This window comes from Trichophyton benhamiae (genome assembly GCF_000151125.1).
Source record: "Trichophyton benhamiae CBS 112371 chromosome Unknown contix01456_5.r1.exp, whole genome shotgun sequence".
NCBI classification, from domain to species: Eukaryota; Fungi; Ascomycota; class Eurotiomycetes; order Onygenales; family Arthrodermataceae; genus Trichophyton; species Trichophyton benhamiae.
The window spans coordinates 1,080,465-1,097,993 of NW_003315080.1; the positions used below are offsets into that span (position 1 = coordinate 1,080,465).

The following is a 17,529-nucleotide window of genomic DNA, read 5'->3' on the forward strand; positions in this document are numbered from 1 at the left end:
GTGGCTCCTTTGGGCAACCAAACACGACAAACACGTAGTTAGGTAGTTAACTAGTTAGTTTAATTTCTTCCTTCCGCGACCTCAGAAATAAAATAAATAGGGAACGATCAACGGGACAACCAGGCTTCACGCTTTTCTTTTTTTTATTTCTTTTACCCTCGTATGTTATCATTGGTCCTGTTTATAGACACATAAACTGAGCGCCCTTCATGACTCTAAAGCTACAGACAAAAAAAAAAAAAAAAAAAAACGAAAACACAACGCGCGGTGGAATCAAAAATAAAGAAAATCCAGTGATATCGTGTTACTCCGTACTAGGCATCGCATAGAAACTGCAATAGCCCCAGAAGATTACGAGAAGAATTTTGGTTTTGACGTGATGCTGGACTGGCTGTCTTCGTACTATTCAGAAGTTTGTAAGTACGATGCCTCTGGTGCATGAGGATGGTGTGGGTGGATGGGGAAGAGACGGAGGAGAGGGAATGCACTTACGTCCAGAAAGTCGACAGAGGCAATCAATGCAGTGTACGATTTGGCCAGATTGTCCAGGCATTTTTTCATGCTAGGGTCATCTGAACTTCCACTCTTTGCGCATCGCTTGAATATGCCAACCATGCTTTGTCTGTTTTCGGAGAGGAATGCTCTCGTCTGGTCACAGATGGCCTGATTATGCAGCCCTCTAGAGAAGATAGTGGACACAATCACTTGGAGAACTGACAAAAGCAGTTCATAGTATCGCTGAAGTGCGTCACTGTTGTCGATATCTAATAAAAACTCCTGGTTAATAAAGACGGTGACTGGTACTCGGATCAAGAGGTGAAATTTGCCTTACCTATGCCTATATCTGGATCAGCAGAAAATAGCTGTGATTCCTTCACAGCCTGGAATAAACCAGCATCTAGAAGCTGCGATGCACCAGCCTTCGTCTGTGAAAGTTGTTGGAGAAGTGATAATTGGGACTCGTAGAACAGCAACAGCTGTGCGGTATCTAGATAGCAGGCCGTAAGTGAAACAGCCCTGTTTATGGAGCAGAAAATCAGAAGCGTACCTGTAGCTTTGGCATTTCGGAACTCCGAAGGCATTACCCTCAATACGTCTAGGAACATTCCAAGATAATTGGAGTGGGTAATCAAGTTGACCAGGAGGGAAGAATTTCTCTGCTGGTCAAGGATCCCTAAGAGGTTTAGCAACACCAGGGCAGAGACTCTGCAACTCTCGCTGCTGCCATACGCATCATCGCAGATAGTTTCCATGAGTGTAGGCCCTGCAGCCTTGACGGTGCTGTGCGCATGCTCCTTGAATCGGTCATCTGTTGAACTAGATGCCGTAATCCGGGCGAGGTGTTTCGAGGATATTTGATATAGAGATTCTCGGAGTGTGATGTTGTCGGACGTCTGCGGGATGCCGCTTGTGCAGACTTGGAACAAGTAGTCCAATCTCTCATCGATCACATCCCCATTTGTATCGGTGGGTATCTTATCAAGCTTGTCAATGAGAGTCTCACCGAGGTGGGCCAATTCAATAGCTTCCGCTGGGGTTTCGACTATTGATGACTCAAACTTTGGTAGTATCAGTTGCAGTGTTTGCTGAATGAAGGAAGCCATGTATGTAGGGTCCATTTTACAAGTGACAGTAATGATGGTCACTAGCTCTGTCCACGCCTTTAAGGCAACGAACCGATTAAATTGAACATAACGGAATTCGTTAGTAGCACTTAAAAATAGTAAAAGTTTCTCCTTTTCAGCCATGATTTGCTCCTCGTTTTGTGATGTCACTACACCATCGGCAACGAGATCCTCTTTCACCAGCTGAAGGAGTTCTTGTAGTGCTTCAATGTCATAAAGCACAACCACCCCGTTTTCCTCCGTCTTCACGCAACTTTCAACGTTGACGCTACCAAAGAACTGCAATTCAGGCCATGTATAAGAAAAGTCGATATCAATATCAGCAAAATCAAAAAGATCAAACAAAGAGGGATGTTCGACGCTCTGGTCACCTTCGACTGATGTTGTGCCCAGAATTGTCCGTAAAGTATCCCTCTGGACAGATGGAGAGCCTTGCTTATACACAGCCCGCACCTCTGTCGTTGCATATTCATAAAGTAGAGTGCGGAGCATGAGCAGCTCAGATAGCGAGCTGGGCGACGATGACAGCCAGAAATCAGGCTCGTTTGTTCGGAAGTCGTCCCATAACGTCTCTGCGGTAACAACTGGTTGAGACATGAAGAGCACTGGTAAAAGTTGACCTGCGCGGAGATGCGGTAAAGTAAGATTAGATGAAAGAGGTGAGGCCCACAGGTTCAGTAAAACTTGGAAACCCAAACGTCTTAGATGTATCATCCAGGAAATAACGGCCCCATCCATTCCAAGAGGATAAGCCTTAACAAACTCGAGTATAGAGTGTAAAAGGGAGATCCCATTTTCAAACAAGCCATCTGGTGGGATGTCGAGGGTATTACCAAGGCAGGAGAAACCAAGAAGGAGATGAGCAATTGTTGGCTTCTCAGGAGACATCTTGAGGCACTTATCCAGTAGCTGAAGTAGTCCCATCTTAATAAGGTATCCTGATGATTCTGGACCACTCTCTAGTTCCCGAATATCTACATCTATTTGGGAGGCTAGTGATCGGGCTACTCGGTCTGCTTCAACATTGGAGTTCAACTGTTCAACCATCTGGTTTGTAGATTGCCATCGAGACGAGATGTTTGAAGATTTGTTTAACTTTCTGGAAGCTGACAGCTTTTCCAAAAGAGCCAGTGAAGTTAGTGTCAGTTGAGGATGCCCCGTCCCGCAATAAAGACATAGGTCGGAAATCAACCCTAAGTTATCAATAACACAGTCTTCAAAGGATGCAAGGGTAGAATTGGCGATGTTGAAAGAAGAGTCTTGCCCGGAGCTTTTGATTATTGGTCGAACAATATTGAAGTATGTGGGCTGGTGGTCGAGAATTAGATTCATGATATCAATACTCCGGACCAAGCTGGAAATCAGTATGGAGTCTGAAGAAGCCTTGGACACCCCGTCTGCATCTCTGTGGGAGCAAGAAAATAAGACTCTGAGCACATCTTCGTTAAAAAGCCATTCCATAACACGTGAAAATGGATGTAATCGAAGGTATGTTGAGAATGTCACTTTCCAGTTTGGCTGTGCGGATATTGACGGCTGACTGACAATGCTAATAAGATTCTCGTTGAAGGACTCTAGAGCGGTAGCAGCAAAATTCATGCAATTCCACTGCAAGAGATGTGACTCCTTGTCTTCAGCCATAACACTTCTGTTTGCGAAAGCCTGGCCCATTACATAATCGACGTAAGGCTCAATACCAGGCATTCGGTACGTGGAGCCCAACGACTCAGGGAATGGCAGGGTCAATTGTGAATCTAATGAATCGGATACAGGGCCGACCAGCTGGTTAAGCATTTCAACAAACGCATTCATCTGATCAAAGCTCTCTGTGATGCGTTGGAAAGCATGCCGCTCGTTCCGTACTTGTGGGCTAGACAAGGGCGGTAGCGGAGAAAGTGCCAGTGGAAGGGAGCCTGAGCCAGAGATACAGTTGTCCAGAGAAGTCCACATTTCATTTGAATGGGCTGACGTCCGGTCTATCATTAAACATCGCAGAGTAACAAAGATAGCTGCCCGAAGATGCTGAGGGATTGACGCACCGCAAAGAGTGAGAAGTACTGAGATCAAGTTGGTGGTTTGATGTTGCAGAATCCATTCACGAATTTTACTATTCTCCCGGGACAGATGGCTGATGAGACGTAGGTAGCTGGTAAGCATAATTGGGCTCTCGGGCTCCTCAATATCTGGGACTTCCAATTTACGGAGGCGTAGTGTGGAAGACTGGGTCGTCGAGGGGCGCTCAGTAATTCTCACAGCATAGAGTTGAATTTCGGCGAACATTTGTGTCCAGTTCATAGAAGCCGACCTTCGAAACTTTGCAGAAGATAGAGAATCCTCATCAATGAGGAATTTATGTGCCGCGGCCGAGTTCTCTTCCCCACCTGAAATAGAGCATAACATCTCGCAAAATGCACTGGCCCGGGGAACAGTTTGGCGTTTCGATACCCATTGAAGGAATCCGTATAAATTACCGTCAGGGTCCAACCAAAACTCTTGAGCAGCATCATTCCTGCCGTCGAAGGAGAACGCAATTATAGTTAGTAAACATTCTAAATGCATGCGAACCTCTACGGGACCCCGGTGGAGATTTGGGGAAACTGAGTCCCTGAGCGCAGTAATCTGATCCAATCGCTGGGTATCTTCTTCCGACTTCAGCATTCGGATAGCATCGGGCATGTTTGCAATCAGAGACTCGGTGAAGCCTTCGATACTCTCCATGAGTAAAGAATGGAAATATGGCGAGGGAGCGTCGGGTTCGAGAGTCAGACGGGCCGCATCCTTTAGTAAGAGTGTAACCAGCTCGTTCCTTTCTGCATTTTTCCATTCATCCAAACCAACTCCAGCGCAAATGCTTAGAATAAAGTGAAAACCACCGTCCTCGAGGGCAGCGAGAAGTGATTTTGATAGCTTGGCGGACTCTTCGGCAGAATTTAAACCTTGAATCGGTCCAGCCGCCGTGCTATCAAAGTACCAGCCACTATACTCCGCTAGCCAAAAGACTATGGCGGCAGCGTGAAACTGGGGGAGTACCCAGCCTTGGGAATCCTTTGACTCAACAATCACTTTGTGTAAGGATCTTGCGTCTTCAATCCCCTGACCCTCCGATGAGCCATATTGGGAGGCCGCGGTTATGATTGAGGGGACATAATGGACGAGTAGCATGTCAAATTTGTCGACCTTTTTCGTTTTTTCCATGAGTTTGCGGAAGTCTTCAGAGCTTGTGTAGGTGCCTTTGAAGAGGTAGGACACGATGGCTCCTAAAGATTCATGCTGTTTCCCAAGACTTTGCTTTTGATATTCAATAACTTCAAGAATATCAGCTTCCTGAGACTGCCCAACAATTGATGCCTTTTGTATCTGTTCCCCCAAAAGAACCAACCACTTTTCGATGTCTGTCATCGCGTCCATGCATTTCCTAGCAAATAGCGAGCCATTGCGTAAAGGGCCATTCTGGATTTCAAGTACCGATGCAACATATTCCTTCATTAAGAGCTGAGTTTCTTCCCGTTCTACCTCAAAAGACTCGTGAAGGATGAGCCTCAGGCACTCTAGAACGAACTCTCTTTGTTCGTGAAAACGGATTATAGAGCTGACGATTGGCGATCGATCTAGCTTCTTAGAATCGGATTGTGCACGAATATAATAGCGCGCAGCCTCAATTTCATCGACGTCCAAAGCATCTGCCACCTGCAATACTTCTTGCTGGAACTCCACGTTGACCTCATATTCGACATCGTCAAGCTTAATTTTGCCTAAAGAAAGCAAGCATCAGCAAAGAGCCGGCAGCATTAGTGTCGCAACGCCTATCCAACCCCAAGATGCCTACCTGAAAGAACAGTCTTTCTGCTGTCGTTGTTTTTGGCTGGCTTGTCTAACAGCCTGCGGAAGTCCTCAAGTGTTGCTTCCAACTCGGCCACAAGCCTCTCTGCATTGGGAAGAGCAAACCTGGACAAGGCTGACAGGTCCTGATATAGGCCCCGTAAGTTGTTAGAGCTCTCATCGCCCTCCATTATGAACTCCGCGTGTCGTTGCTGAGGTCCAGGGCGTCCTTTTTTCCAATGTTATTTATTCTTGAAGCAGAGAGATCAAAGTAAGTTTAACTTACTTGAAGATTAGGGACAGCAACCAAACGCGACAAACACGCCAAGGCCGTTTAACTAGACGGGCCAAGCCTAAAAAAGAAAACAGGACGACGTGCGAGGCACAACGCGAACTAGCTAGTAGTTAGTCACCTAATTATTAGCTACACAGCTGCACCAGCGGCTACATTATTAGTTGATTGGAATTGACATGGACGAAATTCTCGCACCGAGTTTTTTCTGAAGCTCAACTTCTTAATATTAACAGCTTTGGACTGCATTGAAAACAAACGAATGAAATGTCGGCCTGCTGGGGATACCACTCATTAATTATACCTATGAGTTGAGAGCGCCATCATGGGAGAAGTTAGTGTTGATCAGGCAGTCAATTTGATATCCTCTGGGAGGCTCAAAGATCGGATAGATGGACTTGAAGGTGACACCCCAGTTTGTCATCCGGTGTTAATTGACTGACTAACTTTTTGTGTAGACCTCAAACACATCTTGCTTCAAAACAGGCGCTCTCCTAGACTGTATGTTAAAAAAACGCCAGCAGCTGGGTCCTGTAACCGCTTGTGATGACTTACGCTTATCTATAGGGGCTCTTTGAACGATAAAGTATATCACGGTATCTTTGAGACTCTTTTCCGATTTATTGCTATTGAGAAATCGACGTTCAGTAAAGCCACTCGAGCTGTCTCCAAAACGCAAGCAGCAAGCAGACTGGCAAAATGCGCTGGTGTTATTAGAACTGCAGCTGAAGTCTCCCTACGTCGGATTAGGACAAAAACTGTGATTGCTCTTGTTAACCATGTTATTGATTCATTGACAATCCCTGGGGAAGGGTTATGGGAATCTCTAAATGCAGATTACATAAAAACCCTGCGGGCGATTCTACAATACCCACCCCATGTTGAACATCTTTCCAAAGATGTCTGGTGTGATCTGCTAGAATTTTGCCTCCAGGGCCTTGGACTTTCAGGGGATAGTAACTCGCTACAGATGAGCATCCGGCGAGGCCGATCCATACCACCAGAAGAGTTCAGCCAGAGTAGCCGTTCAACTCCCCACCCAACATCGGCACAATCCTCCTACCCATCATCTAAACAAGATTCAAGGGGCAGCTCTGAGGATCTTGAAGTCTGCATACAGCTGTTAGTATCTTGTCCAGGTATGCCAGTGCTCGAGAATGCACCGAAACTATTTCATAATCTTTCAAAATATATAGCTTCACTAAATCCAATGGGAAGCGCACCCCATGCAGCTTTCACTGCTCTTAACACGACTCTCTCTATCGCTATCTTGGAGAACATTACTCTTGTTCAAGATACCCTTTGCGCCGTGATACCTACCATTAGAAGGTATTGGTCTACAAAGTCTGTTGTGCTCAAAGAGGAGATGCTAGCTACCCTTCTTATAGGAAAAGAAATCCTATGCAGAAGAGGCCAAGCTCTCCAGCCAGAATTAGACATCGAAATTATCCAAGGTATCGTAGACCGGTTGCATTCGGAATACGTTCGACTTCCTGAGAGAGAGGCCCTGCAGGTTGACGATTTAATTTTCTCCCTCCACAACATTCCTACGCATGTTGGCCCTCAGTTTATCTCACCAAATACAGGAGTCTCGAAAGTCATGCAGAATTGGACAATTTTGTCACTCATAGCGGCATTCTCAAGGCTTATTGACAATTATCACTCTCGCGAGAAACGTGACTTGGCGGAAGAAAAGTCCTTGAATAAAAAGCAGCATCTTCTTTCTAGAATTGATGATATTCTGATGGATGCTTCAAGACCTACTGGGAATAATCGTATTTGTGCGTTACAACTCATACCATTCATTGTATCAGAAACAGAGCCAGAAGTCGGATCCCTCTCAACACTCCTTGGGCAACTAATTAAAAATACCCTCGATGACAATGTTGTGGTCGCTTCTTGGAGTATTGTTGCAATTACAAGGTAAGTTGTCCTATTATAGCTTGTCAGTATTGCACTATTAACTCGCGTACGCAGTCTTACTTTCTGCCGGCACGCCAAATCTGATCAGATCAAGGAAACTTGGCTTCAAGCATGGGAATTAGGTGTACGAAATATATCCTCTCCAGCTATCTCACGAGCCGTCTGTCATTTTATGGCTGTATCTATTCACTCTAAGCTGTTAAGCTACTCGGATATTGCTCGAACCCTCGATTCCCTGGTGTCTTCCGCAGACATGAACGGTCCTGCCAACCTCAACGATTCGTCCTTGAATCTTTGGGTCAATGTTTTAGAACTGTGGTCGGAGGTAAATGCTACACAGAGCCAAAGCCTTGTTAAACAAGCTTGTGGGTGGCTAAAAAATAAATGGGTTCTAGGTATAGTATCTACATTGTCTAATTAATGGATCAATGCTAATTTTCGACGAATACTACAGTCCCGACGGACAGGGTTCAAACCAGCCATATGGCAACTTTTGCTCGGCCCCTTCCTCTCCTTGGCATGTTATTGTCATGTTTTGGAGCGTCCATACCGAACCCAGATTTATCCTCTGCAGGCCCAGTAAATCGCATCTCTAGGGTTTGGATGCATTTACAACATCATGCAAAAATTCTCGATTACTTAACACTCACGGACAAGAAAACAACTGTCCATCCAGGAACAGTTAATGTACCAGTCTATGTCGCTACTAGACACCACCCTTCCGAGACTCTGGTTCTTGACCTCTTACAGTATAAAATTGATACCTTTCATCAGGTGTGGGCTGCTCTCTGCACTGATAAGGGGCATCATATCACTGTGGAGATTATCCAAGTCCTTACCTCTCTATGCGTCGTCTCTATAATCTTGATGGAGTTCATACCGCAATCATTAAGGAGCCAGCAAACCCAAGATTCCGTTCTTAAACTTTGGACGAGTTTATGTGATAAATTTTCCAAGGATGAGGAGCACCTAAATACATGTTTAGAGGTGTTAGCTCCTATTGTTCTCTCGTTAAAAGCTCCATTTGACTCGAAGGATATCATTTTGCGTGGCCTAGTCCGGATGAGTGCGCTACTCGTCCCTTTACTGGAAAGAGATAGACCATCCGATGAAATCAATTCGCAAGCAAGTGATGCTATGGATGTTGATACGGATTTCCCATCCCAACGGCCCGCGGCCATGGAGTCGAGTCTTATTTCAAAGATACACCGAAGTGACAGCGTTGTCTCACTATTTCCAGATAGCGCCTCCGTTCGAATTGCGACCTCTATTCAGCTTATGGTAATCTGCAAAATCCGCCTAGCTGAGGAACCATGTTTACTCCTTGATGGCCCACTGATAGGATACCTCACAACTTTAACTGAAACAGAAATCCTCGTCGGATGGAAATATGTCATTGACATCCTCAAAGGACGACCAGATGTCTCCAGGGCTAATGCTTGCAGAGTTATAGAATATTTTGGGGAAAAGTGTCTAGAGTCCTATCAGCTCGAAGGGTGTGAGTCCGCAATTTGCGCTTGCATTAGCCTAGTGGGTTGCTTTGTAAACCTTTGGACTGGAAATGAGCGGGACGATCTGTTCGAGTCTGCATCTGAGCTTTATGCATGGTTTACTGACGTCTTATTGGGAGAAGGCCTCGGGTCCTCAAAAGTACTTATAAGACTTTCCGATCTATCAGAGGCCATCTTACGAGCAAACCCTTCTCACCTGAAGGAGACCCGACAGGCCTCTCCTCGAACTACCCTTTTCAGAATACTTCGGGATGGCGACCTGGTAGTAAAATTTCATATATCACAACTTATACCAGATATCTTCAGTCGGTTCGTACTAAAAGAACATGATGCTATTCTCGAAGACGTGATCGACAGGTTACCCCAGGATTCAACGTGGGCTGAAGGAATTGCATTGCGTCTATACCTCTTTGCGCAGCTTGCCTCCCGTTGGCATACACTTCTTCGCCAGAGTATTTACCGCATTTTTGAGACTTCTGGGAATGTTCCAACATCCATTCCTCATGCAAAAGCCTGCCTCCAGGAGATTTCTGTAGAACTTGGCTTGGATGGTCCTAAGGAAGTATTTCAGCTGTTTACACCACAGATCCTTTACACTTGGATGGACAAAGAGTCTGTGACTGACATTCCGTTTGCTGTGTTTGGGTATCCTACGCTTCGTGAACTTCTTGTTGACATACAAGACGAAGTTGTAGGCCAAACTGCAATGAGAGAAAAGGAGGATGATAAGAAAGCTATAGAGGCTTGTCTGGATAGAACATTCGAGGATTTATTATGCGAATCGTTCTATAAGGCTGAGGCATACAGTGTCGCTCGTGACATTAGCATGCCCCCTTCACAAGAGGCAGGGGCCAAAGGAGCAGAACGTGGGATGATTAACCTTCTTGGGAAAGAGAAATTTTTCCAACTATCAGAGAGATATTTCCCTCAGACAGTCGCTACGCTCTTTGGTAGCATCGATCAAACGGAACAGATTCAGAGGGCATTTGAAAAACGGCCCACATTTCATCATGCATTAGTAGCCTGGCAAAACATACATGAACGGAGCCATTCAGCGTCAGCCCTTCCTCTCAGTCAGCAACCTTGCTTCCGTGCAAGGTACCTTCTCGATGAAATTGAATTTTTGTGCAAGAGGAGTGGTTTTGACATTGAAACTATGTGGACTCCGTCCCTAGTTTGCTTCGTTGCAAGAACACTTTTGGACTCGACGCACGCGGCCCTTGGTTCGCTGCATACGTGTTCAGTTATCCGCAAACTCAAGATCTTGATTTGTGTGGCGGGTCAAATATTACTATATGATTATCCATTTGAGATGCTTTTACGTGGAATAAGCCCGTTCCTTACTGATTTTCATTGCGCAGAGGATGCGATTGGCTTGGTTTGGTATCTAATTGAAAATGGAAAGGCATATCTTTCTGACAATCCTTCATTTACTGCCGGTCTAGCTGTTTCAATATTGGCATCTCTTCGAGAATTCTTGTCTGCACCTCAAGCGAGCACCACCCAAAGAGCTCACTTCAAAGCCACACTCGCCAAAGCGCATGAGTTCCACCTTTGGTTCTCGGACTTTCTCAAAACATATAGCCCCTCGGCAGAATATAGCACTCTCGATGGACCTTCTACGGAGTCTTTACGCAGGATAATCCATGCATCCCAGAATATTCAACTTGTCGGGAATGGTATTAAGGGGACATACGAAAGTGAACTTATTCTAGAGCTGTTGGGTGATAAAATCTCAGGGCGGAACCTGTTAACAGCCCACACGAGTAATCTCGTCTTATCACAACTATGTGGTAGCTTCCAGAGGCCGGACACTTTCCGAGATGATGTTTTGGGTGAGGATGCCGTTGCTGCCTCCCATGCAATGACATTATGGTCCTCCGTCGAAAATCGAACTCTAGGCAAATCATTTCGTCTGTGGCTAGCCCGGGTACTTGGCCGTGCATATGCAGCTACGGGAGTGGTGGATCCGTCCTTTCGAAAAGAACAGAAATCGGAATTCCTTGACTGCTCAAGTGATGGTTTTCTCTCTGGCTCGAAAATTGCCATACTACGTATATTATGTGATTCATTGTCCAACAGCAGTGGCCCGGCTGGGCTGGCGGAGAGAACCCTGCAAATGATCTCGAATAACATTACCAGAGATCTTCAGATTGATGAATGCATACAAATTATACCCCCGACCCTACTGAAAGCTCTAACATGGGAACCATATCAATGCCCTATGCTTGTCTTCTCAACATCCGCAATGGCCCATTTTCTATCTTTACCACAACGAGACGCGACAAATACGGCTTCTGAGTTTGCTCAACATTTAGCACTGTTTCTATGCAACAAAGTGGCTAATGATGCAGTTATTGGGGCTTTACCAAAAATTATCTATGAAGTTCCTTCCTTTGCAGTACAATTACTTCCATATATCCTTCATGACGTATTGTTATCTGAGATTGACAGTAACCAGAAGACTAAAACTGAAGTTTCTGAACTCTTCAAAGAGACCCTTCAAAACGGCAATGACTCAATTATACCCCATATTCGTTTGATAATAACGTGTATTCTCTACCTTCGACGCCAGCCTTTACCCCGAGAAAACACCATGGGCGAAAGAAATGGGTGGCTTGATATTGACTTTATGTTGACTGCAACAGCAGCGTCTCGCTGTCAAATGTATAAAACATCGTTGTTGTTTTTGGAAATCTGTCACTCACAGGCAGTTGGAGCATCTAGGCGGTCGTCTACCGTAGCACCACCAGAATCTACCGAACTTCTCCATCGCATATTCAAAAACATTGATGATCCAGATTCCTTCTATGGTATACAACAAGATCAATCTCTTGATGCTGTACTGCAGAAGTTGGAACATGAAAGCTCTGGGCTCAAGAACCTGTTCTTCCAGAGCGCGAATTTCGATACCGACCTCAAGCTGGGACGAAATATAGACGACGGGGGAGCCTTTGAAATGATTAAAGCTCTCAATTACACAAATCTACAAGGACTTTCTAGTGCCATGTTCCGTTCGTGCACCCCAACTTGTGCTAGTAACGAGGCATTTGATCACATGCTTTCAACAAATATATACTTGCAACAGTGGGATATACCGGTACCTACAACAACGTCCCCAACTGGAACACTGTTTAAATCTTTACAGGCTTTGAATAGTTTAGAGGATAGAATTCAGATAGTCAAGTCCCTGGATGATTGCTTCCTTGAGATTATTGACTGTCTTAACCAGGGAAACCAGTCACTTTCCTCTTTGAAATCTTTCATGACAGTTTTAGGAATACTTACCGAGATCGACGAAATAATCATGTCGGACAATTCTTCGCACTTACAAGAAGTTTGGGACCGCCTAACAAGTCGTGGGGAGTGGCTGAAGTCAGAAAGGTATGAGATTCAAACTCCCCTAATTCTCTGGAATAAAGCTGAATAGTAACTAATACTCTCATAGCTTTCAAGATATAAGTCAAATATTGATCAGTAGGGAAGCTATATTCTCGTCAATTAGCCGCCGGTCACATTTGAAGAAGATGACAAACTTAAGCTCGAGAGACGCTCAAATTCTAGAGGCTAAGTGTATAAGAGAATCACTGAGAATTAGTACAGAGCACGGTATTCCACAGGCATCCCTCCAATCGGCTATGTCGTTATCAAAACTGGTTCAACCCTGCGCAGAACTAGGGGTGAAAATTGACGCAGCGACTGCATTTGATCTAGCAAATGTTCTCTGGGATCAAGGTGAAATGAAAACCTCCATCAAGATTCTGCAAAATTTAAGTAGTCAAAAGGACTTGCACAGCCAGACTATTCCCGTGAGTGTAGCAGAGATTTTGGCTAGCTTAGTAAGTCTAACCCCCCGCCCCTATTATATTCTTTTGAGAGTTCTAATGTATGAAATAGGGACACCACATTGCAGAGGCTAGATTAGAACAGCCAGATGCCATCATTCAGAGCTACTTAGCCCCATCTATCAAAGAGCTAAAAGGGGAATACACCGGCGGAGAAGCCGGTCTTGTATTTCATCAATTTGCGACATTTTGTGACCAGCAACTACAGAATCCAGACACATTGGAAGACTTTGTCAGGCTAGAGCATTTGCGAACAAGAAAGCTTAAAGAGGTAGCTGATCTTGAGGAAATGATGAAAACTTCTGACGGAAAGACGAAGGACCAGCTTCGTACACATCGCATGAAAGCAAAGCAATGGTTTGATCTGGATGATCGCGAATACCAACGACTGAAGAAGAGCCGAGAGTCATTTTTATATCAATGCCTTGAAAATTATCTCCTATCTTTAACAGCTTGCGACACCTTTGCGAATGATGTACTTCGCTTCTGTGCCTTATGGCTTGACAATTCAGATAATGAACAAGCTAATAATGCCGTATCAGGATATTTACGCGAAGTGCCGACCCGGAAGTTTGCTTCATTGATGAATCAGTTATCTTCAAGATTGCTCGACGTTGCAGATACATTTCAACCACTGTTATCCACATTGGTTCTCCAAATTTGCATCGACCATCCCTACCATGGCATGTACCACCTATTTGTTAACAGCAGATCTAAGAAGGATAATGACCCAAAGGCTGTTTCACGCTATAATGCAGCAGGAAAAATTGTGGATGTGTTGAAAAAGTCCAAAAGGTCAGGCGAATGGCTCGCAATTCACAATACCAGCTACCACTACTTGAACTTTGCGGCAGAACCATTGGAAGGCAAAGTGAAGAGCGGATCCAAGCTGGTGTTGAAGAAGACTATATATGGCACTCGAATGCAGAGCGCCATCTCAAATACTAAAATACCGCCGCCAACTATGACCATTCCGCTTCGTGCCGATTGTGACTATAGCGATGTTCCACATCTGGTCAGTTTTCAGCCAACCTTTACCATCGCGTCTGGTATTAGTGCCCCGAAAATTGTTACTGCTATGGCATCTAATGGGGTACGGTATAAACAACTGGTATGACTTCAAACTCTCGTATTTGACTCGTTTCAATACAAATTTTTACTAACATAGAACCCTTACTAAATACAGTTTAAATCTGGAAATGATGATTTACGTCAAGACGCAATAATGGAGCAGACTTTCGAACAAGTCAGTGACCTTCTCCGAGACCATAGAGACACTAGACAACGAAAGTTAGGCATCAGAACGTACAAAGTGTTACCACTGGCATCAAATTCTGGGATTATTGAATTTGTCCAAAACACGATGCCGTTAAATGACTACCTGCTACCGGCACATCAGCGATACTTCCCTAGGGACTTCAAACCAAACCAGTGCCGCAAATTTATCAACGACGCTCAGAGCAAATCTCGAGATCAACGTATCAAAGCCTACCGTCATGTTACCGACCATTTCCACCCTGTTATGAAATATTTTTTCATGGAGAAATTCCTAAATCCAGATGATTGGTTTAGCAAGCGTTTGGCATACACTAGAAGTACAGCTGCTATTTCCATGCTTGGCCACGTGTTAGGCCTGGGAGATCGACACGGCCATAATATCCTTCTAGATACTGAAACAGGAGAGGCAGTGCATATTGACTTGGGTGTTGCATTTGAGCAAGGCCGTGTTTTGCCAATTCCGGAGAGTGTGCCCTTCCGTCTAACTAGGGATCTTGTGGACGGTATGGGGATTACAAAAACTGAAGGAGTATTCCGGCGAAGTTGTGAATTTACTCTTGCAGCCCTCCGTGAAGAGTCGTACAGTATAATGACTATTTTAGATGTCCTGCGTTATGACCCGTTATACAGCTGGACATTGTCTCCTTTACGAATGAAAAAGATGCAAGACGCCCAAGAAGCTGAAAATGGCGCAGTCACCTCCAACGAAGGTAGAAAAAAGACGAACCTCAACGAGCCAAATGAGGCTGATAGAGCTTTGACGGTTGTTCGGAAGAAGCTTGGCAAGTCACTGAGTGTAGCAGCCACTGTCAACGAATTGATTCAGCAAGCTACAGATGAAAAGAACCTTGCTGTCCTGTACTGTGGTAAGTATATAAATTATCTATCCATCAATTCCTGCAAACATGACACTAACTACATTATATAGGCTGGGCTGCATACGTCTAACCTTGACGCATCCTTGCCCTTGGATGTTTTCACCCCTCATATATCATATAATTTACATACTACAACCACGGGGAAGCGTCTATTAGTGTCTTACGCAAAATATAGCCAAGATGCGTCTTTTTAGTGGGATGTGCTCTGCGTCAATAATAAACTAGTTTGAAGCACACTACAATTTTGCAAACTATATTGCTTAGCTTTGGTACCTTTGTATCTCAACCATACATTATTGCGGGAAACCAAGCAAATTAATGATACTTCGATGTGATGTGTATATCTGAGAAAGCAGAAGGAGAATTACGGGATTGTTTCGCGGACCATATCCCAACTTTGTGAAAGACGATGTAGTCGCTCAAATAGAGCACTCCTTGGGGCAAATTGGCCAACGTCACGTGTTTGATTCCAGATTTGTTTTTGGTTACGAATCCTGGCTTGGAAATCAACTAACTAGCTAACTACACCGTTAAGGACACTGTATCCTGAACTTCGCTCTTCTGACTCAATATTCGATACCCCAGATGCACCCATTCAGCTAGCATCATTGAAAACCGTACTCCAAGTACGATACATAAATCCCCAAGATGGCCGCCTCCGCTAGCCCCAATCGTGGCATTACAGTGTTCTCTGGCGGGAGTGCTGCGAATAATCTAGTGGATGTTTTCAGCGCCCTCAGAGAATCTAAAAATTGCCCTTTGAGCTATATTATCCCGATCAGCGATAATGGTGGCTCCTCGTCCGAGCTTATAAGATTTTTTGGTGGTCCAGGAATTGGTGATGTTAGAAGTAAGTGTATCTGATCTATACCTTCTATTTAACTATGAGCTCAACCAATGTAACCATGTAAAAGGCCGGCTGGTACGTTTGATCCCAGATTCTCCGACTGATCCAGAGCGAGCTGGAATCAAAACCCTTTTCAATCATCGGCTGTCGTCGAACGCTAGCAGTGCTCACGATGAGTGGTATTCAATTGTTGAGGGAAACTCCTCCCTGTGGCAAGCTATTACACCTGCAAAAAAGGAGCTAATTCGGTCCTTTTTAAACCTGCTTAATCTTGAAATCTTAAAGCGCGCGAGACCTCCTGCATCTACTTTCGACTTCACATCCGCTAGCGTGGGCAATCTGTTCTTGACTGCTGCTAGACTTTTCAGTGGGAGCTTTGAGAGTGCTATATACCTCCTGGCTAGCATATGCTCTGTCCCTATTGACAGTGTCCGAGTTATCCCTGCTATAAATTCAAACTTTTCTCATCATATATCTGCCTCACTTGAGGATGGAACAGTGATCGTTGGCCAAAATAGCATTTCTCACCCGAGTGAGGCCTCCTTTATACAACCCACGCCATCTTCTAGGCGTCCTAGTTTAATGTTAGCCGATGGCGACGACCCATACCTTGAGCCAGAGGACCCGCTATATGAAGAAAGCCATTTACCCGGGTCCCTCCCAACACTGCGGAACAAGAACATTCAGTTTAGCAAGTCAGTTGTTGATGAGCTCCCCTGCCGAATCTCCCGTGTCTGGTATATCAACCCCTATGGCCAAGAAATTAGACCACCTGCCAATCCTCGTGTGTTAGAGGCGCTGCGCTCATCCCAGGCGATCATATATAGCATTGGATCCTTATATACGTCCCTTATACCTTCTATTATCCTTAGAGGAGTAGGTCGGTCGATAGCTTCAGGGCCTGCACGATATAAGATCCTCATTCTCAACGGGTCCTTGGATCGCGAAACTGGTCCCACATCCCAGCCGTTATCGGCATCTGAATTTGTTGAAGCCATTGTACGTGCAGCAGAAGAGAGCTGTTCACATAAACGTCGAAGTTCGATACCAAAAGATTCCTGTACCCCTAAACCCAGCACACCACAAATATCTGCTCCTAGCGAGCCGTACACATCTTATGTGACCCATATTCTGCATCTAGACGGACCCGGCACACCGCAAGTAGATCGCGCTCGCCTGAATGAGATGGGTATTGAGTGCTTGCGGCTGTATGGACGCAAGGTAGTGAACGATGAGGGGTCTGTTGTAGGAATGAAATATGATCCTGCTGGGCTTGTGCAGGCACTAGAGGTTGTGTTAGGCAAGAAGGGGGATGCTATGGTACGGTCTGGGCTGAGTGGTGAAAGGAGCAGAAGGAATACTATGGAAGTAGTAGGCCGAAAGTAATTGACCTGTTAGATAGAGATGTATGGGCCATTGTAAGGCTTGTTTGTGTATGACTAGAATTAGATTAGTAGTAAATTTACCTTTCGATTTAACTAGTGATGCGTTTTTACGGTAGCACGTGTAGT

General features: G+C 44.9%; 3 protein-coding genes across 3 annotated transcripts; 2 read left to right on the forward strand and 1 right to left on the reverse strand.

The window, feature by feature from the left end:
• Window positions 1-402: 402 nt before the first annotated feature.
• Window positions 403-5,635, reverse strand: ARB_03386 (uncharacterized protein; the record flags this gene model as incomplete). Its single annotated transcript, XM_003010638.1, has 4 exons — window positions 403-797; window positions 833-988; window positions 1,049-5,377; window positions 5,452-5,635. 4 exons carry the CDS (start codon window positions 5,633-5,635, stop codon window positions 403-405), a joined length of 5,064 nt encoding a protein of 1,687 aa, XP_003010684.1.
• Window positions 5,636-6,128: 493 nt separating this feature from the next.
• ARB_03387 (phosphotidylinositol kinase Tel1, putative) lies at window positions 6,129-15,241 on the forward strand (the record flags this gene model as incomplete). The annotated part of the gene is made up of 8 exons (XM_003010639.1): window positions 6,129-6,151; window positions 6,304-7,659; window positions 7,714-8,024; window positions 8,114-12,554; window positions 12,652-13,009; window positions 13,068-14,108; window positions 14,202-15,159; window positions 15,222-15,241. 8 exons carry the CDS (start codon window positions 6,129-6,131, stop codon window positions 15,239-15,241), a joined length of 8,508 nt encoding a protein of 2,835 aa, XP_003010685.1.
• A 578-nt stretch (window positions 15,242-15,819) lies between these two features.
• On the forward strand, window positions 15,820-17,404 carry ARB_03388 (uncharacterized protein; the record flags this gene model as incomplete). Its single annotated transcript, XM_003010640.1, has 2 exons — window positions 15,820-16,021; window positions 16,110-17,404. The coding sequence occupies 2 exons, from the start codon at window positions 15,820-15,822 to the stop codon at window positions 17,402-17,404; spliced, it is 1,497 nt and encodes a 498-aa protein (XP_003010686.1).
• Between the last annotated feature and the right edge of the window lie 125 nt (window positions 17,405-17,529).